The following is a 23917-nucleotide window of genomic DNA, read 5'->3' as shown; positions in this document are numbered from 1 at the left end:
ACCCTTAAGATACCTCAACAGTCTTTTACAAGCCAACCAGTGCTACTGCTTAGGGTTAGCCAAAAATTGACTAAGCTTATTCACTCCAAAGGCTATGTCTGGTCGTGTATAAATAAGATATTGCAGTGACCCAACTAGTGTCCGATACAAGGATGGATTAACAAACAATTCATCTTCATCAGTTAAAGATACAATAGTATCAACTGGGGTGTCACATGGATTACAATCTAACATAGCAGCCTTCTTTAACAGGTCTAACACATACTTTGACTGAGTAAGATAGAGACCATTTCTATCTCTATATGCCTCAAACCCTAGGAAGTAATTAGCAGAACCTAGGGTCTTTAGAGCAAAATGGGTGTCAAGATCATGAATACAAGCTTGTAAAGCAGCAGAATCTGAGCCTGTAATCAATATTGTAAAGGTATAATGAAAATCCTAGGGCAAAACACAAATGAAGCAGAGAGAGAATTCTGGAAATCGAACTAACTTCGTAATTCATAAAACTGAGAATCAACTTAACAATAGAGTGCACTGTTGCATATTGCACTTATAACACTTACACACATATTAATGACTTAATACAAACAACATAGCAGAATAATAGAGAAATAAACCAAACAGAAATAAGTGCTGATACAAATATAACATGTTTTCACATTCCCCCTCAATTAGAACTCTCTTGCTCTTCTGATTGCTGATCATTTATAGAAGCATAAGAAATCTTGTGCGCTGGAGAAAACCGTAGACCAAGCTTGGTACACAAAAACTGAAACCGACTTTTTGATAATCCTTTCGTGAGAATGTTCTGTGGGCACATATCTGATTCCAATATCTCATTTTTCAACCTTTTCTCGAATGAAATGTACATCAAGCTCAATGTGCTTGGTCTGACCATGAAACACGGGATTTTCAGCTATACTCTTAGCAGGCAAATTATCACTCCATACAATAGGCTTTGAAGAAATACTACAAGAATGCCCGAACTTTGTGAACAGAGATTTCAACCAAAGAAGCTCAGTAACACCTGGAGCTATAGCCCTATATTCAGCCTCTTCAACTGATCGTGCTACAAGAGATTGTTTTCTAGAGCTCCAAACAATCAAATTAGAGCCAAGATAAACACAAAGGCCACTAGTTGATCTTCTTGTGATCTTGCAACCAGCATGATCAGCATCTACATATACTGAAAGTGTCAAATCTCCTGGATATGGAGAAAAGAACAGACCATAACCTATTGTCCCTTTCAAGTATCTGAGTAATCTTTTACAAGCAGTCCAATGTTGCAGTTTAGGAGCAGTTAAAAACTGACTTAAACGATTTACCACAAAAGCTATATCCGGACACGTGTAGGCTAGGTATTGTAGAGATCCAATGAGAGTTTGATGTAATGAGGGGTTAGGAAAAACCTCACCATCATCGTGAGACAGAAACCATATGAGGTAGGGGTTGCACAGGGTTTACAATCAGCCATATCAGCTTTCTTTAGCAGATCAAGAGTATATTTAGATTGAGTCAAATAAATCCCACTGGAATCTCTAAAAGCTTCAAACTCTAGGAAATAATTGATTGATCCTAGAGTTTTCAATGCAAAAGCACTCTCCAAATCTTTAATACACTTTGTACAACTGAAGAATTAGATCCAGTTATGAGAATATCATCAACATAGACTAAAAGAAAGATTACACAATCAACAGTGTGTTTTAACAAAAAGAGATGCATCAGATGTTGCCCTGGCAAAACCCCACTGAAGAAGAGCAGATTTTAACTTCACATACCAAGCACGAGATGCTTGTTTTAAACCATACAGCGATTTGCGTAGTCTACACACATGAGAAGGATATGTAGAATTCAAAAATCCTTTTAGTTGAGTCATGTACACGGCCTCATCTAAGTCACCATTCAGAAAAGCATTATTGACATCCACTTGTTGGATGTCCCAACCAAAAGTAACAGTTAGAGAAAATAGGACCCGGATTGTTGGAGCCTTCACCACAGGGCTAAAAGTGTCACTATAATCAATTTCGGGTGTTTGTAAAAATCCTTTAGCCACCAAGCGAGCTTTGTATTTAAGAACTGAACTATCTGACTTGTATTTCACCCGAAAAACCCACTTGCTTCCAATAAGATTCATCTCACTAGAAAATGGAACAAGATCCCACGTATTATTACGTTGCAAAGCTGAGAATTCCTCCTGCATAGCCTGTAACCATCGGGAATCTACCAAAGCCTCATGAATTGAACAAGGCTCTAGGCTACTTACTAAGGCATGAGGAGAGGTGGTGACAAGATTTTGAGCTTTAGACCTTGTTATCATAGGATGAACAGAGGGTGCAAAACCAGGTTTAGACTTAGAAATAGAAGTAGGATTGGGTGAAGGAGAAGAAGAAATAGGCTGAGGTTCCCTTAGAATAGATTCAATATCAAAAGTATGACGAACATTAGAACTGGAAACAACAAGTGATAAGGAAGGATGTAAGGACTGTGCTACTCTCGGAGAAGAAACACGTGAAGGAAGTGATTGAAAATAAGAAGTAGAATATCCAAAACCATTGAGTGAAGAAGAATAAGAACAATGGAGATTAAACAAAGATGGAAAAGGAAATTCATTTGGATTAAACTAAACATGCCTTGAAATATAAATTGATGTAGACACTTATACCCGACTTGAGAATGACTGTACCCAAGAAACACACACTTGGTGGAGTGAAAATCAAATTTATGCTTGTTATATGGTCTTAGGAAAGGAAAGCAAGCACAACCAAAAGGTTGTAGCAAAAAATAATTTGGTGCTTTGCCATACAACAGTTCAAATGGAGTACAAAACTGAATAGAAGAAGCTGGCAGCAAGTTAATGGTATGAACTGCAGTTAGAAAGGTATCTACCCAAAATTTAAGAGGCATTTGAGAGTGTGCTAAAAGAGTTGAGCCCATTTCAGCAATATGTCGATGCTTTCTTTCAGCCACTCCATTTTGCTGGTGGGTATATGGACATGAAAACTGTGGTCAAATTCCATGGCTTCTAAGATATGGTAAAATGGCTTTGAACTCTCCCCCATTATCGGTTTGTAAAGCTGTGAGTTTTGAATGGTATTGAAGTTCAACAAACTTGTGGAAAGTAATAAAAGTAGATAGAGCATCAGACTTAAGTTTTAAGGGGTAAAGCTAAGTATACCGAGTATAAGCATCTACAAAGATGATATAATATCTATAGCCCTCTATAGACAAACTTGGAGAAGGTCCCCATAAGTCTGAGTAAACAAGTTCCAATGGTTTTGTAGCTGTAATAGCACAATCATTAAATAGAAGTTGATGTAACTTTCCAACTTTACAAGAGTCACAAAACATAATAGAAGATGAACAAGGAACTTGAAGCTTATTCATAATATGTTGCAATACATGAGAGAATGGATGTCCCAAACGTGCATGCCATTGTTTACAAACTGAAGAATCTGTAAGAACTAAATTGACAGAAGGATTAGACAACTCATGACAAAATGAGTGTCGTTTATTACAAGTATATCTCAACTGTTTGTTACAAGCATTCAAAGAAGGAGTAAGATGAACAGAATCAGTAGACGCAACAGGATGGATAGAATTGCTAGTTGCCACAGGAACAAATGCGGAATCCAGCTGGTATAGTCTATCCTTAAGGTGACCGTGAAGTAGCACCAGTCTGGAGTCCTTATCCTTAACCACACAAGAATTTGAGTCAAACTCAGTTATAACATTGTTATCATGAGTTAACTGAGACGCACTAATTAGTTCTCCTTTATTTGAGGAACATGAAGAACATTAGGTAATGAAACTTGTGAAGAAAATTGAGTAGTACCAACACTGGTGATAGGTAAAGACTTACCGTTACCAATACTCACTTTATCACCACCATAATACGGAGAATGAAGAGAGAAATTGTTTAAATTTGAAGTAATGTGATTAGTGGCACCTGAATCCACAAACCAGGAAGAATCAGAAGGAACAGGTGAATGTAAATGGGAAGACTGATAGGTTTCTGGTGGCTGAGAATTAGGTTCATAAGGAAAGCCATTATTAGAGCCTATTTCAGCCATGTAGGCTTCGTTAGAGTCACGATGAGAGGCTAAATAAGCATGAGAACCAGTTGAACCACCACGTTCAAAAGACTGACCAGAATTTCTCTGAAAGTTTTTATCAAATCTGTGATAACATTTATCAACAAAATGCCTTAGTTTTCCACAAAGTTGACAGTAGATACGTTTTCCACCCGATCAACCTCTACCTCGACCTCCTCTCTTACCATAATTTCCTCCTCTAGCATTGTAACCTCCTCTAGAGTTGTTGACAGATCCACTCCCAGATTGAGAAGAATATGAAACCACATTTACAGACATGGATGACATAGAGGAATCAAAACCGGCATATGACAGTGGCAAATTTTGCGAGGCTAATCTCTACTCATGCATTAGGAGAAGATATTGAACCTTCTCTAAATCTATTTCATCAATTTGATAGGTTATAAGGCTGACAACTGTTTCATAGTCATGACCTAAGCCATTTAAGATCGCTAACAATAGTTCTTTATCTTGCAAAGGTTCACCTATAGCTGCTAAAGAATGGCCTATTGTCTTGATCTTCAGTATATAGTCATTAATAGAAAGATCAGACTTCTTAATGGAACGCAACTGTTGTTTCAACTGAAATGACTTGGCAATTGTTTGTCTAGAATATAAATTCTCTAGTGTAGACCATACCTCAGCAGTTGATTCGCATTGAATTACCTAAGCTAACACCTTGCGTTCAATAGTTGAAAATAGCTAGCCAAGAAGAAGTTGATATGACCTTAGCCAATTCATGTATTCCTCATTCAATCTCGTAGCCTCAGCATTGATACTTTCTGGATCAGCGACATATTTAGGTGGAGGAGTCAGTCTTTATAGGAACGGAAGTAGATTGAATGCTCGAATGGTAGCTAACACTTGAGCTTTCTAGAAAATATAATTTCCTGAATCGAGCTTAATCGGAGCAAAGTTCAAAGACTTCGCAATTGCACCAAAGTCAGATTGCGAGGCAGTAGAAAGCGAGGAGGATGATCGAGGAGGAGGAAGAGAATAAGAAGTACTATGTGAAGGATTCGATGCCATGACTTTCGTCTATGGCTCTGATACTATGTAAAGGTATAATGAAAACCCTAGGGCAAAACACAAATGAAGCAGAGAGAGAAAATTCTGGAAATTGAACTAACTTCGTAATTCATAAAATTGAGAATCAACTTAACAATAGAGTGCACTGCTGCATATATATAGCAGCAAGTGCCTCTTGCACCTATAACACTTACACACATGTTAATGACTTAATACAAACAACACAGCAGAATAACAGAGAAATAAACTAAATAGAAATAAGTGCTGATACAAATACAACATGCTTTCACAAATATATCATCAACATACACCAAAATAAAAATGACAAAGGTAGATGTGCATTTGATAAACAACGAAGCATCTGAGACAGCCCTTAAGAAACCTAAGATTGAAGAGCATTCCTTAACTTTGTGTACCAAGCTCTAGGAGCTTGTTTCAGTCCATAAAGGGACTTTTTTAGCCTGCATACATGTGAAGGATGCGTAGAACTAATAAACCCTTCAGGCTGAGCCATGAATAGTTTCTCTTCAAGATCTCCATTTAGGAATGCATTATTTACATCAACCTGTTGTATATCCCATCCAAATCACTGCTAAAGAAAACAACACTCTAATAGCAGGTGCTTTAACAACAAGGTTAAATGTTTCAACATAATCAATGCTCGAATTTTGGAGAAAACCTTTTGCAACTAGGTGAGCCTTATATTTTATAACAGTCCCATCAGAGTTATACTTAATTTGGAAGAGGAGTTTTCAGCTTTGCAGAAAAATAATACATGGGAGCTTGTTCCATTTTCTAATGAAGTCTAATAAGGCCTCATGAACTGTGTTAGGCTCTAAGGAACTCACCAAGGCTTGAGAAGAGGCAGTCAAATGATTTTTGGTCTTGGACGTAGTGATCATAGGATGAATTGAGGGATCTGGAACAATTTTGTATTTAGGAACAGAAACTGACATTCTTGGAGTAAAAGACTGCACATGCGGAAGAGATGAGGCAGAAGAGACTGCTTGAGATGAGGAATGATCAGAACTTGCAGCGGTGTGTGTAGACTCAGGAGGAATAAAAGATTGTACTGCTCGAGGACTAAAAGAGGTGAAAGAAGAAGAAGGAAGAGACTAAAAAGCCAAAGTAGAAGAACTGTTTGGAATAGACATAGACGAAGTAGAGGATAAAGAAGAGGAGAATTGGAAATGGAAACTCATCCGGATTGAAACTCACATGTCTGGAGACATAAATTTTTCTAGAAGGGTGCAAACAGATGTAACCTCTTTGAGTATGGCTATATCCAAGAAATATGCACTTGTGGGTATGAAAGTCAAACTTGTGCTTGTTATAAGGTCTCAAGTAAGGAAAACAAGCACATCCAAAAAGTTGTAACAATAGGTAATTAGGTGCTTTATCATAGAGAAGCTCAAAGGGGGTACGGAACTGTAATGAAGAGGATGGCAGCATGTTAATAACAAAAACTGCAGTTTGAAATGCCTTTTCCCAGAATCTTAAAGGCATGTGAACATGAGCAAGCGATGTAAGACCCATCTTAACTACATGTCTATGTTTTCTTTCAGCTACACCATTTTGTTGGTGAGTGTAAGGACTTGAAAACTTAGGCTTGTATTCCATGACTTTGTAGATAAGGTAAAAAGGCACGAAATTCTCCCCCATTATCAATTTGGATAGCTTTAATCTTGGTTTGGTATTGATTTTCAGCAAGTTTATAAAAACTAATAAAGGTAGGTAAGGCATCTGATTTTAATTTCAATAGATATAGCCATGTGAATCTTGAATAGGCATCAACAAAGATAATATAATATCTGAATCCTTTAACAGAAATAGTAGGAGAAGAACCCCATACATCAGAGTATATCAACTCTAAAGGTCTCTTTGTTGTAATATCATGAGAGACAAATGGAAGTTGATGATGTTTTCCAAGTTTACAAGAATCACAGAATGAAAGAGCTGAAGGAGAACATGGAATTCTAATTTTATTAAGAATCAATTTCAATACGTTGTATATAGGATGACCCAACCGAGCATGCCATTGCTGACATGTCTTATTGTACTGGGCTAAAAAACACTATGAGACATTCCATGACTAAATGGAAGCTGTCTTTTACAACATTCAAAAGAAAAATCAGTACATTTATTCAAAGAGGATGAAGTAGCAGCAAAGGACATTGGATGAGTAGACTTGACAGAGTGCTCAGGGATGTTGGTAGCTTGATCAAAAGTAGGAACTAGCTGATAAAGACCATCCCTAAGATGTCCTCGAAGCAGCACTAACCCTATATTCTTGTCCTTAATCAAACACACATTTGAATGAAATTCAGCAATTACGTTATGGTCATTAGTAAGTTGTGATGCACTGATTAAATTTTTCTTCATATGAGGAACATGAAGAACTCTAGACAAGGTAATAATAGAAGGTGGTTTAGCGTGAGTATATAGCTGTCCAAGACCAACATTAGATATAAACAATTGCTTACCATTACCAACGGAGACTTTGTCACATCCGTTGTATGGTGCATGCAATGACAAGTTGTTGAGATTTGAAGTGACATGGTTTGTTGCCCCAGAATTAACAAACCACGAGTGGTCAGGCAAAGTTGTGGGAGATAAATTTTCTGAAGGCTGAGAAAAATGGCCATACGAGGTGACTCCTTGTGACGAACCTATATCAGTCATGTAGGGCTCATTAGAATCAGTGAATGTAGCTACATATGCCCTAGAATCAGTAGAGGGAAATTGCTGAAAATTCTGAGAATTTTAAAAAGTCTGGCCACTAGTATTCCTTTGGAAATTTCTGTCAAACCTATGGTAGCATTTATCAACAAGGTGCCCTGGTTTTCCACATAATTGACAATAGACTTGCCTATTTGATGCCCTACCTCTTCCACCTCTATATCCTCTTCCTCTTTGTACAAAACCTCCTCTAGTATTGCTACCATTATGTGATGCAACAAAAGTCATATTCACATTAACAAGAGCATGCATAACAGATTCAAAATTCACCATAGACTGTGCAGTATTTCTAGAGTTCAATCGCTGCTCATGCATCAACAATAGGTACTACACCTTTTCTAAATTGATCTCGTCCATTTGATAGGTGATCAAGCTTACAACAGTTTCATATTCATGATCTAATCCATTTAGAATTGCAAGTAATAGATCTTTATCACTCAAAGATTCACCAATAGCAGCTAGAGAATAACCAATTATCTTAATTTTCAGAATGTAATCATTAATAGACATTGAATCCTTTTTAACAGACCTTAGTTCTTGTTTTAATTGAAAAGATTTTGCTATGGTTTGACGAGAATACAAGCTCTCAAGGGTAGATCATACCTCAGCAAATTATTCGCATTGAATCACCTGCGCAAGCACCTCCTTGTTAATGGTAGAAAGACAAGCAACAATTGGTCCGATCGCATCCAATTCATATACTCCATGTTAACCACTAGAGTTTCTCCATCACCAGTCAAATCCAACACATATTTAGGAGGAGGAGGTGACTTGTTTAGAAAAGGCAACAAGTTGATGGCACGAATTGTAGCGAGAATCTGTGCTTTCCAAAAGATGTAGTTACTCGAGTCTAACTTGATCGGTATAAAGCTAAACACCTTCGCCACAGTTGAGAAATCAGATTATGAGGCTGGGGATAGTGAGGTGGAAGAAGGTATCGGAATTGAAGAAGAAGAATTCTGATCAAGGTTCGAGGCCATTGACACAAGTAGCAGGCTCTAATACCATGTAAAGTAGATTAGGGTCATAGAAATTTAGGGCACAAGAGAGAAGAGAACAATCTTAGAACTTAACTTCTCAGAAAAATGAATAAAATGTTTTCACAACAAATACAATGAAAGCTCATCGAGCTTATATACAACTGTGCCTAACCACTATAACAGAAACCACATCACCCCATATTAACAAGATACACTAAGTAAATACATAATAGAAAACAATCTCAAGTATTCTAATAGAACAAGCTCAAGTAATCTCTCCAACATTGACTTGGGATCACCATTAGGAGCACCTTTTCCTTTCTTCTAAGTGTTGTTATCAACCTCTTTTTAGCCTTGAACTGAAATACAGGATCTTGGTATGCTTTACACTCATGGAATGTTAAGAGTCGGGAAGTCTAGAACAATTTTTGTCAGAATTATGGCCTCATCTGAACAAAATCTGTAATAACAACTTAAAAAATATTATTTGAACCTAGCAGGATATGAAAGCAACATAGAATAAGATCATTGACATAGATTACCCTTTTGTTTGCATTTATTTTTCATACTATTGAGAGTAAAAATAAGGCCAAATTACCCAAAAAATCCTGGACTTTGCCCCGTAAATGAATTATATAATGAACTTTAACTTTTATTAAATATATATTTAAACTTTCATAACTGTAACAATTGTATAACACTGTTAATTTCAAATTAATAGAGCAACTTTCTATCCAAAAATTACTTTTTTTTACAAAAATATCAAAAAATAGAAAAAGAAGAAAATTTAAAAAAAGCAAAAGATTCAGTATTTTCTTAAAAAAATAAAAAATCTGGAAAATCATGCATAAGTGGTGAAATGGATTTTGTAAACTTGTAATAAAATGAAAATTACGCAAGACGTCCATCCAAAAATTAAATTTTTTATATTTACAAAAAATCATCCAAACATTAGAAAAATGAGAAAATTAAAAAATAAAAGGAAAAGGTTCAGTATTTTTTTTTTGACAAAATAAAAATTGGAAAAATCATGCATAAGATGTGAAATGTGTTTTGTGAATTTGTAACAAAATGGAATTTATACTAGATGGGGAAGAAGAAATTAATTTTCCTGATTTTTTATTTTTCTCAAAAGATGCTGAATCTTTTTGCTTTTCTTTTTTTTTTTTTAATTTTCTCAATTCTTTGATTTTTGATGAATTTTTGGAAGATTAATTTCCTCTTCCCCATCTTGTATAATTTCCATTTCATTACAAATTCACAAAACACATTTCACATCTTATGCATGATTTTCCCAATTTTTTTTTTTTGTCAAAAAAAAAAAAAATACTTAATCTTTTGCCTTTTATTTTTGAATTTTTTCATTTTCTGATTTTTTGATGAATTTTTGTGAAATAAAAAATTTAATTTTTGGATGGAAAAGAGGAAGGTTGTGTTAGGTAGGCGACTACCAACGTAAAACCTAGTTGGATCCAAAACATGAACTTTACACAAACTATGAAAAACCGTTGGGGCGTAATCTTTCATAGCGACGCACTACATTGCTCGGGTATAGTGTCAAGTGAACTAGGGCCGCTGTATCGGCTCCCGGATATAGTGTCAAATAAGCAAGGGTTCTCGTATTTGCTTGGACAAATGTGGGTAAAGAAGCTAGTTCAAAATCAAAACCAAAATTATAGATTAAGGATTGGGTCATGGAACATAGGAACATTAACTGGCAAAGCTTAATATTAATATTAGATGTGATGATTAGGAGAAAGGTTAATATTATGTGCCTTCAAGAGACGAGATGTGTAGGGAAAAAAGCAAAACCTTTATCAGAAACTGGATATAAAATATGGTACACAGGAAATGATCGAGCGAAAAATGGAGTGAGGATTATTATGGATAAAAGTTTAGTAGATGAGATACTTGATGTAAAGAGAATAGGGGATAAGATTACTATGAATATCTTTAGTACATATGCACCATAAGTGGGGTTAGGTGAGGAGATAAAAGCAAAATTTTGGGAGGACTTAGAGGGGACTCATACAAATGATACCAAGAGGAGAGAAAGTGATTATAGGAGATGACTTAAATGGTCACGTGGGTAGAGACGGAAACGGCTATAGAGAGGTACATGGAGGGTATGGATTCGAGGAAATTAATAATGAGGGTAAGTCTATTCTAGATTTTTGCTATGGCATATGAGCTCATCATAACTAATATTAGGTTAAAAAAACAGGACGAACACTTAATTACATATAAAAATGTCGCATCAAGTGCTCAAATAGATTACTTCCTTATGAGACAAGATGATCGGTTATGTTATAAGGATTGTAAGGTGATACTGGGGGAGTGTTTGACTAATTAATATAGACTTTTGATACTTGACGTCCAAGTAAGAAATTGGAAGAGAAAAAATCACATAAAACAAAATACAAAAATTAGGTGGTGAGATTTAAAAGGGCAGAAACAACTAATCTTCAAAGAAAAATTAAGGGGTAGAAGGGAATGGAATGGAGAAGGACAGGCAAACCAAATGTGGAGGGAAATGGCTACTACCCTGAGAAGCACGACAAAGGTAGTTCTTGGAGAGACAAATGGTAGAGCGCCAAACCTTAAGAAGTCTTGATGGTGGAATGAAGAGGTATAATTGAAAATTAGAAATAAGAAAACTTGCTATAAGTCTGTATATCAGTGCAATAATGAAGAAAATCTAAAAAATTATAAAAAAACGAAAAAGACAGCAAAAAGAGCTATTAGTGAAGTAAGCTCAAAAGCATACGAAAATCTATGTAAATGACTTGATGCAAAAGATGGAGAAAGGGATATATATATATAAATTAGTTAAAACAAGAGAAAGAAAAACAAGGGATCTAAACCAAGTGAAATGCATAAAAGATGAAAACCAAAATGTATTAGTGAATGAGGAAGCGATTAGGGAGAGATGGAAGGAGTATTTTACAAAATTATTCAGTGATGGTGGGGACACAAGAATTAGGTTGGGACATCTTAGTAACTCTGAAGGGAACGTGAGCTATACATTTTATCGACGCATAAGTCCAAATGAAATAAGACAAGTATTAAAAAAGATAAAAAATCATAAGGCGGTGGGACTGGATAATATACCAATAGAAGCATTGAAAGGCATGGGAGAAGAGGGCATCTCCCTGCTAACGAAATTATTTAACGCGATCCTTAAATAAAAAAAGATGCCAAATGAGTGGAGGAAGAGTACTTTGGTTCCTATATACAAGAACAAAGGAGATGTTTTAAACTGTGAAAATTACAGATGAATTAAGTTAATGAACTATACCATAAAACTATGGGAGAGAGTAATAGAGCAAAGGCTCAGAAAAAAAACAGATGTCTCGGAAAATCAATTTGGTTTTAAGCTTGGTAGGTCAACAATGGAAGCTATATACCTACCGAGGTGCCTAATGGAAAGGTATCGGGATCATTTGAAGGACTTGCATATAGTGTTTATAGATTTGGAAAAGGCTTATGATAGAGTCCTTAGAGAAGTATTATGGAGGGTTTTAGAAAAGAAAGGAGTCCGAATAGCCTATATATAGGCTCTTAAGGACATGTATCACGATGTAGAGACAGGGGTCAGAACATGCAGAGGGGATACTGAACTGTTTAAAATTACAATGGGACTACATCAAGGTTTTGTACTAAGTCTATACTTATTTGCTTTAGTAATGGATGAACTCACTAAACACATTCAGACAGAGGTGCCATGGTGTATGCTATTTGCAGATGACATAGTGTTGATGGATGAAACAAAAGAGGGAGTGAACACTAAGCTTGAGTTGTGGAGAAACAACTTAGAATCAAGGGATTTAAATTAAATAGAAGAAAAACAGAATATATGGAATGTAAATTTAGTAAGAATGCAAGAGTGGATAATGTTATAATAAAATTGGAAGACCAAATCTTACAAAGAAAAGACCATATTCGATATTTGGGATCAGTGATTCAAAAAGATGGAGAAATTCACGAGGATGTCACGCATAGAATTAAGGCAAGTTGGCTAAAATGGAGAAATGCATCAGGGGTGTTATGTGATGGTAAAATTCCATTAAAATTGAAAGAAAAATTCTATAGGATAGCTGTAAGACTAGTCTTGTTGTATGGCTCAGAATGTTCAGCAGTCAAATACCAGTATGAGGAAAAGACGAGCGTAGCGGAGATGAGGATGCTAAGATGGATGTGCGGCCATACAAGAAAAAATAAAATTGGAAATGAGGTTATTCGTAATAAGGTAGGAGTAGTGCCAATTGAGGAGAAGATGAGAGAAATTAGACTAAGATGGTTTGGTCATGTGAGAAGGAGATCAAGAGATTCTCCTGTGAGAAGAGTTGATGAAATGGCATAACTAGTCAAGAAAAGAGGTAGAGGCAGACCCTAGAAGACTTTGTCAGAGACATTAAAGTTTGATATGAAGTGTATGGGTCTAAATGAAGATATGACAAAAGAGAGAAATACATGGAAGTCTAGAATTTATGTAGCTGACCTCACATAGTGGGATAAAGGCTGGATATGTTGTTGTTGTAGTGTTATGTAATTGTTACAGTTATGAAAGTTAAAAGTATGTATTTGATAAAAGTTAAAGTTCATTATATAATTGATACACGAGCCAAAGTTCAAGAATTTTTTAGTAATTTGGCCTAAAAATAATAATATGAAAGATATATTTTACCCCTTACCCACCAATTTAAGCTTTTAAATGAGATGGCAATTAATAATTTAACATAGTATTAGAACAAGCAAAGGTCCTAGGCTTAAACTTAACTGTTAACCTAATATTTAAATAGTTGCATATTGTACGCGTATTCTTTACCGCAAGTGAATGAAATCGTAACAAGTAATATAATGATGAATAAAGTATCGTTCCCACGAGAATTAACTTTTGATCCCTACTTTAACCGCTATTAACTTTAACAAACCACACACAATAAAACAATTACTCACTGTAGGTATTATATTAATTAAAATTGAATGACTAACTAAAAACGCAAAACAACTCCTTGGATTTTTAAATGCAGAAATCTAATGCACTAGAGTTCATGAATCCACCGTAGTTCTTTAATTTCGTTTAATCTTTCAGTGATCAGGTTTTATAATTCTTGCTTTGAGCTGAAAATCGATGATCCTAAGTTAATCAAAAGCCTCTCTTGATGGTCAATTGAATCTATGTTTGCATATGAGATTAATCATCTCTAATTAATCTACAAATATACAAACATGCATTTATCCACAATGATCATCTAAATAAGATATCACAAGGCATAACGATATCTCTACCTATTATCGAACTTTATGTCGTTTATTACCAAGTGTTAATCTATATTGAATCTCTCGAAAGCAATATAAATCTCAAACACGTTCTAATGGTGGCCAAGCATCAAAACGGAATTAGTGCATAACAAACAATCAACCTGAAAGGCAAGAATATGATAAAACCCGAATTCTTTTAATTAAACCATCATTGAACTAGGTTTCATCAATTACCCTAGCCACAAGGTACTTAGCGTAACATAGTTTCAACCAATGAAAAAATAATAAAAACGAAGCTCATGATGTGGGAGAGAAGAAAGAACTGAAAAAATACAACCAAAACTGAAGTTCTTCAGGAAAATCCCCTGCTTCCTTCCTCGACTTGCCTTCCTCTTTGTCAAAACCCCTTAATCCTCGCCAAACTAGTCTTTTTATAATGGTTTCTAGGTCTTCAAAGTCTGCCCCTTGAGAGAGCCCATCTCCCCTTGATTTGAAAGGAAATGGGCTTAAAATGGCCTCTTCGCGATGTTTTGCACCTTACTGCGGCTTACCACAGAATGCTTTCCGCGGTAGGACTGTGAGCCATAGAATACTTTTCCAACCACGGCTTTACTGCAGAATGCTTTCCGCGATAAGGTTGTGAGCCACATAAATGAATTTTTCCCACGACCCTACCACGCAATGCTTTATGTGATAACACTACGAGCCACATAAAGGAATTCTTACCACGACCCTACCGCGCAATGTGTTATAAATTGGGAGCACTTGCAACCTTTAAACCCTCCAAGAAACCGATCAAACACCCTTCCAAACACTCACAACTCACTGTCCAACACACCACAACTCAAACAGTCAATAAAAAACAGAATTTAAGTAAGAACAAAACAAGAAAGAAACATTTAAACCATATAAGAAGACAACCTTTTATCCTGGTTCATGCCAATTGAATTGGCACTACATCCAACCTTGAAACCACCACCAAGAAGCCTTCTTTATTTGATAAAAACGGTACAAAACTTCACTCTTTTCTCTCTCACGATACAAGCCTTCCAAGAATGAATTAAGCCTATTCTAATTCACAGCTTTCTCACTCTCTAGGCTCTCGCAAAAATAGAAGAGAACATGCGGTTCTCTATCCCTCACCCCCCTTGCCCTATTTATAGAGAATAGAGTGATATTTCCTAGGGCTGGTTATGATATTACTGGTTTTTCCCTCCATTAATAACTAATTATTACAAGAAAGCCACCCGCCTATCAACTATTGAAAATCGCATACAAAACTGCTTATTTAACCTATCACTAACTCTAGACAATCTTTAACACAATGCTTTGCGCGACAGCACCGTGAGCCGTTTCTCATTGATTTCCAACACTTCACCAATGACGTCCTCCTTCCAATGCTTTGCAACCTCATCAACCTCGACCCTGAGTGGACCTTTGACCTTGCCTTTAATGCCTAGTTTAGCTCCAAAAAATGCGACAACATCATCACTTTTTGCTCCAAATATCTTCAACACATGCTTCATACCTACATGGCCAAATATTGAACAAACTAAAATAGAAACCGTGCTCATTAATAGAATAAATGCTAAATTCATTGGCCTAATCTAAGTGTATAAAAAAACACTTATCACATATGTTTGGATTAGTTATGCATTGAAGACTAGCCACATGCCATACCTGAGGGGTGCATTGAGTAAAATAATAACATAAAAGATAAAGTTAACCATCTATCTATTAATTTAAGCTTTTAGATGAGATGGCGGTTAGCAATTCAACATATACTATGAAAAGAAACTATATGTTAATTATTTCAATCCGCCATTCCACCCTAGGAAACATGGAAACTTCATTAAAAGCAATGTAAAAGTCCTGGGCAATTTCAACCATGAATGTGTCAGAAATTGTCTATGTTGTAAGAGAGACTTTTATAAAAGATGCTGTACTATTATACTGACAAATAATACACAAACACACACACTCACAAACACATATATACAAGTGGTATGGTATATACAAGAATTATCACAATAGCCTCACTTATATACCTCAATACTCCTCCTTAAGTTGGAGCATATATATTGAATATATGCAGCTTGGTACAGATGTAACTCACACGAGGATGTCTAAGTGACTTAGTGAATAAGTTAGCTAACTGATCATTAGGGCCTGCAAATTCTGTGAATAAGTCGGCTAACATGATATGCTGCCTTCGTAGTCTCCTAATACATTTTTGTTTTGTTTGATTGATTTCTCTCCTATCAAAGAATTTTCTTAAAGTTTCTCATGCATCGCAGATGGCATACATGTTCTGGATTCAAGGGTACAGGCTAAGAGAAGCCCACAATTTGCTGCTGGTAATTCAGGGTCTCATTATTTTGGATAAAGATTTGGACCTGTATAGCAGGGCTATTTATTTTGAACTTATCATTTGGTCACCTGCTCATTTTAATATCAAATGTGAATGAATGTGAAAAAGTTGTTGAAACTTATGTTTCTATGTCCAATAAATGAACTCTTGAATTTGAATTTGTTCTATTTGAGTTTGTATTTGAGAAGTTACATATCTTGGACAGTTGACCTGTCATAGTAATAAGAGAACAAGACCTTAAAGTAACACAATAAGTTGGGACCCAAGAAAGGGTATCTCTACTGCATGAAGCTCTCTACTTTCTGAGGCTTGTTTTGGAACGTAGCCTTATTCTTGGTTGCAAAGAGATTGTTTCCATAACTCAAATTTGTTACCTACCAGTTACAAAGGAGCAACCTTAGTTTGGTAGAAAGGCTTGCTTACCAGTTAGGGTTCAAGAGAAAAAGAAAGACATAATTATGACCTAGAACAACTCTTACTGTGGGTTAAGTAATCCTCTCCTAGTGTTAAAAGGTATTCTTCCTTATCACATCTAGTCCCTAGCCAAATAAAGGAGTGTTTTGTTAGGTTTTTGACAAACAACATATCAAGCCTTAATCCTACTATGTGGCATTGACTACATGGATTCTAGGTTGGCAATCCTTTTTGTGTATGGCTTTATCTTCTGTACGACTTTTATAAGTAATACATGCCTCTGCACCACAACACCCACTCTCCCCCCCCCCCCCCCCCCCCCCCAAAAAAAAAAAAAAAATAAATAAATAAATAAAAAGGTTTTTGACACTTAATTAATAATTACATAGAAATGGTAAAATTATTTGATATTACCCCTCCTGAAATTTCATCAAAAAATTAATATACGTATAAAAAAATATAACTTAAAAAAAAAATATTGTAGGAGTCAATGCTCAATGGATGAATGATAAGTTGGTCGCATATGTTGAGAAAGATCTGTTAGACAATGTTGTCAACCAGGTAATTATGCAACGATTCTAGAATATAAAGACTTGTTGAGGACAATTGAGCTAACTATCTTAATTTCTTTTAAGGATATTTATAATATTTTCTGTTCAATATTGTTGACTTTGCTTAAAATTTTTGGTTTCATATAATATAGTTAGAAATTCTTATGAAGTTGTTTTATTAACAAACTTGTGAATTGTGATATTTACATAGCATATAGCTTGCCTTCCCCCCCCCCCCCCCCCCCCCCCCCTCCCCTCCCACCAAGATGCAAAGTTCTGGCTCTACATCTATCTACCATCATGTTTTTCTTAGTCTTCCTTGGCCTTTTTTTGCTAAAGAGTTCTTTCGTTCCTAGTTCTGGCTCTACATCTATCTACCATCATGTTTTTCTTAGTCTTCCTCTGCCTTTTTTTGCTAAAGAGTTGTTCCGTTCCTTTCACTCTACTCACAGGAATCTCTATTGGTCTTCTTCTCAGATGGTTGAACCATTTTAATTTTCTCATGCATCTTATCTTCTATATGAGCCACTCTTAGCCTATTATGAATAACCTCATTTCTAGATATGTATTTTCTTGTATGGCTGCACATCCATACAACCAACATCAAAATTGTTGGATCTTTTAACATTTAAGATATCCAACTTCATCTAGTTGGATTAAAGCTTGTGATGATGATGATGATAGCTATAACCTGGAGCATCCATGCTTACACAGACAGACATGGTGTGCAAAAGCATTACATGTATACATTGATGATTAACCAGGTGAATTTCCAAACAATGGACATGGGCATGGGATGGATGTAGCCAACATAACCATGTAATGCAACTACATATATAGCTGCATCTGAGCATGCAGGCATGTGCCTGTATACAAACTTTCAGTTCAAAAAGCTAAGCCTTACCCCATCTCACTTCTTTCAAGAGGTCAAGAGGACCTTCATGCATGTTCTTATGTATTTTTATACTCTTATGGGTTTACATAAACATTATCTAGACTTTTATTGTCTTAGAATTGACATTTACTGTTCAATTATTTTGCAAGAGATTTTCCTGGCCGTTTCAGAGATCTTTTGATATCACCTTTTTTTAGGGAAGTTGTTTCTAGACAGGTTCATTGCTACTCGAGGTTATAATAAAGAGTAAAGTTTTAAAATATCTATCAAAAAACTCAGATGGCTTCTCATCCTTGCAGAGCAAGCGCTCATGCTTCCCAAAGCTGGATGCTATAAGAAGTGCCACTGCTAATATTGTGAGTCATCTTTTCTCTCATGATAGCATATAATAATGGTATTTAATTGATAAGATCAACCATTATAGTCCTCGTTTTCGCATTTGCATGTTAATATGTTATTACTTAAACAACTTATATACCCTTGTTATCTAAATTTCACAAGGTGAATGATACTTCATAGTACTCTCTATACATGCTACTAGTGTCTGAATAATGTTCCTGCAAAAAACCTGTCTATGATGTGTTAAACTCAATGCTTAGTGCTCAATACTCTTGGAAGCTCAAAATTAGTTTTCCCTTTTTGTTTAAAACAAAAAAGAGATCCATAATCAGTATTGCTTTAAATATAAAGCTCATTCCTAGTACACAAGTCTCACGCCATGAGGGTTGGGGGAGTATTTCTTTAAATATAAGCATATATATAACCTGTGCCCAGATCTTCCCATCTGTTCCCAATTGGACAATTTCAAGTACATTTGGCAACATATTATCATAGAGATCTTTCATTCATGTGTTTTCAGTCAGAATTAATCTCAAATTGTTTGTCTTGTAAAGAAAGGATCGAATACAATCTGCATAATAGTTGGTTCTAAATTCATTCTCAAGAACTGATGTCCCTTGGAGCTTTCTATAATCCTATATATCTATAGCATATATGACTTTGCTGGCCATAGTTTTTGGAAATGATACAATGTTCACCGGGATAATTGATTTTAGGTTTAAATTTTACAATACTTTACTTCTCTAAAGCATGGACACTCCAAATTAGATGCCGTATCCTTATTCAGAAAATGTTGGAAACACTTACTCACCAGGCATGCCATATACATATTGAACACGCCACGTCATATGTCCCCTAGTGATGATTCATCAGAAATTCAAATACATGCTAGACACACCACACAACACGTCCAATAATAAATGCTTGGTTGAAATTGAGTTTACTTCAAAGTCTGGACTATTTTTACTTTTGCCAGTGTATATAGATGTAGGATGTTGATTACTGTTTTTGAGTTGTAATTTAATGATAGATTATAATGTTTTTATTTATGAATTTGTTTATATCTGGTGTTGAATTGGTGCTATATTTTTCCATATCTTTGCCATTTTTTATATCACATTAGCTTCCAGATCGCCACATCCCATGCTGTATGTGTTTCTGTCCATTTTCATCTGTACCTATGCATTTCTGTTGGGAATATACTAGTTTCTGTTTGGGGGAATGTGGGGAGAAAAGGAAAAAAGAAAGGTGAAACAATTCAGGAAAAGGAGCCAGACTGTCTCAATTTCTGGGGGCCTTATTTAAATGCTAAACATATTTATCTAAGATCAGTTGTGTAAATATAAAGGAAAAGGAAATGAATAAATGCATCTCAGAGATGTAAGTTTCGTTTGGAGAAACAGTTTTATGTTTTTCTTAATTTCTAGTAGTCAACATAAAAGATTCTATTGGAGTTTTTGCTTCCTCTCCTCCTCATTACTATTAGTATTATCAGCCTCAAGGTCAACCACAACACAATGTCTTTCATACATACAACATTACACAATGCAGGAGCACATAGTCAACATACTGTTGGAAGATAAAAGAGATAAGGAAGAGACCGGATGAATAAAGGTCTCAGATGTGTGAAAGGATCACAGCAAGTTGAACTACTAGATAAAGAAGGAAAATGATGAAAGTAATCTTGGAATCAGCTAAGGATATCCAAGTCATATCAATCCAAATCTGTAAATTAGATAAGTTAATAGTTGTTATCTATTTCTATAAAACAGGAGAGATTGTGGGAAATTTTTTTAGGAGTTTTCTTGTATATAAGTCTTCCTAAGTTAATGAAGTAGCCTTTGGGTGAGAGAGTTTAACTTTCCCTAACTAATTCTTTCATGGTATCAGAGCCACGTTCTTGTGACACCTAATTTCTCATTTCCTACTACTTGAAGGAGTCTTAAGTCTATGGGATGGCTGAAAAACGATCGACCAGTGAGACTTCTACCACTAATCCTCCTCCGATGAGGGATACTCAAGTTCCAATTGTTCCAACAACCATTGAAATTCATTCTCTCCAGATCACACAACACAAGCTGAATGGAACCAATTTTCAGAGAATGGTCCCAATCAGTCTTGCTAGGAGGAAAAGGGAAGGAAGGATACTTAACAGGTGTTGTTTCTAAGCCAAGCCTTGAGTCAACAACCTATGGCATATGGGAGGCCGAGAACGCCATTGTTATGGCTTAGTTGGTTAATTCCATGGAATCGAAGATTGGAAGGACCTACCTATTTTACAAGACAGCTTGTGAGATTTGGAAGACAATCCAAGAAATTTATTCTGACCTAGAGAATACAGCCCAATGTTTCTAGATTCGATCACTCATTCGAACCACAAGACAAGGTACAAATTTTGTCACTGAATACTTTAATACCTTAATAGAATTGTGGCAAGAGATGGATTTGTTTTATGAGATTACATGGGAATGTTTTGCTGATGGAAGAAAATATGACAAGATGGTGGACAAGGAGAGAGTTTTTGACTTCCTACATGGTCTAAACTCAGACCTAGAGGAGGTAAGAGGCAGGCTACTCGGGACAAAACACTTTCCATCCATAAGAGAGGTGTTTGCAGAAGTAAGATGAGAAGAAAGCAGGAAGATGGTGATGTTATCTGATTCTAGGCATTCCAACAATGGGGCCTATACTCCAACCTCAACTCTGAATATTTCCTGAGGGAAAACACCTATTACAGCTAAAGGAGAGACTCCTAAAGAGAAACAATGGTGTGACCACTGCAATAAGCCTTACCACACTAGAGAAACTTGTTGGAAAATTCAGGGAAACCCAACAAATTGGAAGCTAAGGAATCAAAGGGAGGACAATCAACGTACATGGTAGAGGTTGAAAAAGGGAATTCAACAAACTTCACCTTAACAACAGATCAATTGGAGGCTTTACAACAACTGTTAAGCCAAACCAAGGTGATTAAATCTGAAAATCCAAGCAACCCTAATCCGATGGTGTCTCCCTAGCAAAGAAAGGTTACATACTCCCTTATGTCTCAAAAATTTCCTACAAGCTGTTGGATCATAGACATTGGAGCATCAGATCATATGACAAGTTCTCTTAATATGCTTCCCAATTATGAACATTGTGGTCAAAACATTATTGTTTTTATGGTTGATGGTACAATATCTTATGCAAAAGGAAAAGGAACAACTGGTGTAGCAGGATTAACTCTTAAATTAGTACTATATGTCCCTGATTTAAAGTGTAATCTGCTATTAGTTAGCAAACTAACTAAGGAAAAGGGTTGTTTGGTGACATTCTTGCAATCCTATTGTGTTTTTCAGGACCTATCATCGGGAAAGATGATTGGCAGTGCTGAGGAGAAAGGAGGACTCTATCAAACTTCAAGACTTGATCATTCTACTGCATTTAGGTCACTTAATCAATCTTCTTTATCTATTGTTTCAGAATAAAAAATAATGCTATGGCATCAACGATTAGGATATCCTAGTTTTGGTTATCTTAGAATTTTGTATTCTTCTTTTTCTAGCAATAAAATTCAAGATTTCTATTGTGAACATTGTATTCTTGCAAGACAAACTAAGAGTCCTCATCCTAACCGTATTTGTACTCCTTCAAAATATTTTCATTTGGTCCATAGTGATATTTGGGGGCCATCTAGAACTCCAAATCTCACTAATACTCGATGGTTCATCACTTTCATAGATGACCATACAAGGATAAGTTGGGTTTTCCTAATGAAAGACAAATCTAAAGCCTATCTTGTCTTCAAAAGGTTTCATCAAATGGTGAAAAATGTCTTTCAAATATCAATTCATATGTTGAGGACTGACAATGGTTGACACTATTTTTCTAATGAGTTCAATAAGTATTTAATTGAGCATGTTATCATTCACCAAAGCTCATGCCCTTACAACCCCCAACAAAATGGGATAGCTGAAAGGAAAAATTGCCATCTACTTGAGACAGTAAGGGCCCTAACGTTCACTCATTTAGTCCCAAATTCTTATTGGGGGACAAGCTATTTTGACATCTGCTTATCTCATCAATATACTTCCCTAAAAAATTCTAAAGTTGAGGGCTCTTCTAGATGTTCTTCTTGAAGCTTTCCCTCATCATGCTTAAGTGTTAAACTCCCTTACCCCTAGAGTGTTTGGGTGCACTGTTTTTGTTCACAAGAATCGACCCACTCAATCCAAACTTGATCCTAAAGCTCTTAAGTGCATTTTTGTAACACCCCGCCCTATACAGGCGTGTCACTATAAGGGTATCCCCGAGATTTCTTTTTTTTTTTTTCCTCCAAGCTCATTACGCGCGGTGTGTCAAGAACAATCTTCACATGCAGATACAAACCCCGAGAACCCCAGCCTTGCACGTTTAACTATTAAGATCAATAATCTTAAACTAAACGAGACTTAATACAACGCAGCGGATACATTAATATCAAAACACCATAGTCTTACATTGATTCCATAGCAAAGTACGTAATACAGATCAAAAGATAACATTGTTAATATACAACTGTTCATTTACAACCTGAAATACATACTAAAGCCTCCAAACGTTATAACGACTATCACATAAACACCATTGGCTCTCCGGCCTCGTCCTTGACCTCGCAGCTGTCCCTAACTGGAACGTTGAATGTTCCAGGGGTATAACCCAGGTTAGATGATGAAACATCTAAGTGAAGGCATGAAACAATTTATATAATGCATGAAAGACACATGAGCATGGCATACTAAACGACAACATGCATGACACGTCAAACTTGAGAAATTTCCCTGACATACTTAATCCTCGGGTGCCCTACCGTGTCACTCGGTTACCAGTCCCGGATGCCCTACCGTGTCACCCGGTCACCAGTACTGGCCCCGGATGCCCTACCGTGTCACCCGATCACCAGGACTAACCGTGTCCCATTCCTAAGAAGACCCCGTCCCGCCCCGTATGAACCCAACAATGCAATGAAACTTGACCCCAAACGATATGAGAATTCACACGCCATGCACCAACATTTTAAAGTAAATCAGTTAATGCAATGTAGCAAATGTCGACACAGTGTTCATAAGTAAAAGCCTGGTAAAACAACCTAAGTCTAGGAGGGCGAAACCGCTCGCTAGAACTCACCGCAAGCATTTAAAAACACTTCCAAGACAAGGTAAAGCTAGAATCAAACCACTCACCTCGAACGTATTCAGATCGCCTTGATCCTTGTGCAACGCCTC

At 36.1% G+C, this 23917-nt stretch overlaps 1 protein-coding gene across 3 annotated transcripts in view; it reads left to right on the top strand.

Annotated features, from left to right (window-relative positions):
• LOC127805892 (phosphoglucan phosphatase DSP4, amyloplastic) overlaps positions 1–23917 on the top strand; it is a 59577-nt gene that overhangs the window by 15080 nt on the left and 20580 nt on the right. For 2 of the 3 annotated variants that reach the window (XM_052342720.1, XM_052342721.1), the window contains exons 10-11: positions 16402–16461; positions 18635–18691. In XM_052342720.1, coding sequence (XP_052198680.1) covers positions 16402–16461; positions 18635–18691 — 117 coding nt within the window. Of the gene's footprint in view, positions 1–16401; positions 16462–18634; positions 18692–22012; positions 22102–23917 lie in introns of all 3 variants that reach the window. The other variant, XR_008024194.1, reaches the window with a different exon arrangement.

The sequence above is a fragment of the Diospyros lotus genome, chromosome 7, assembly GCF_014633365.1.
Source record: "Diospyros lotus cultivar Yz01 chromosome 7, ASM1463336v1, whole genome shotgun sequence".
Classification (NCBI taxonomy): domain Eukaryota; kingdom Viridiplantae; phylum Streptophyta; class Magnoliopsida; order Ericales; family Ebenaceae; genus Diospyros; species Diospyros lotus.
Note: the sequence above shows the minus strand (reverse complement) of the source record. Positions and strands in the feature narration are given on the sequence as shown.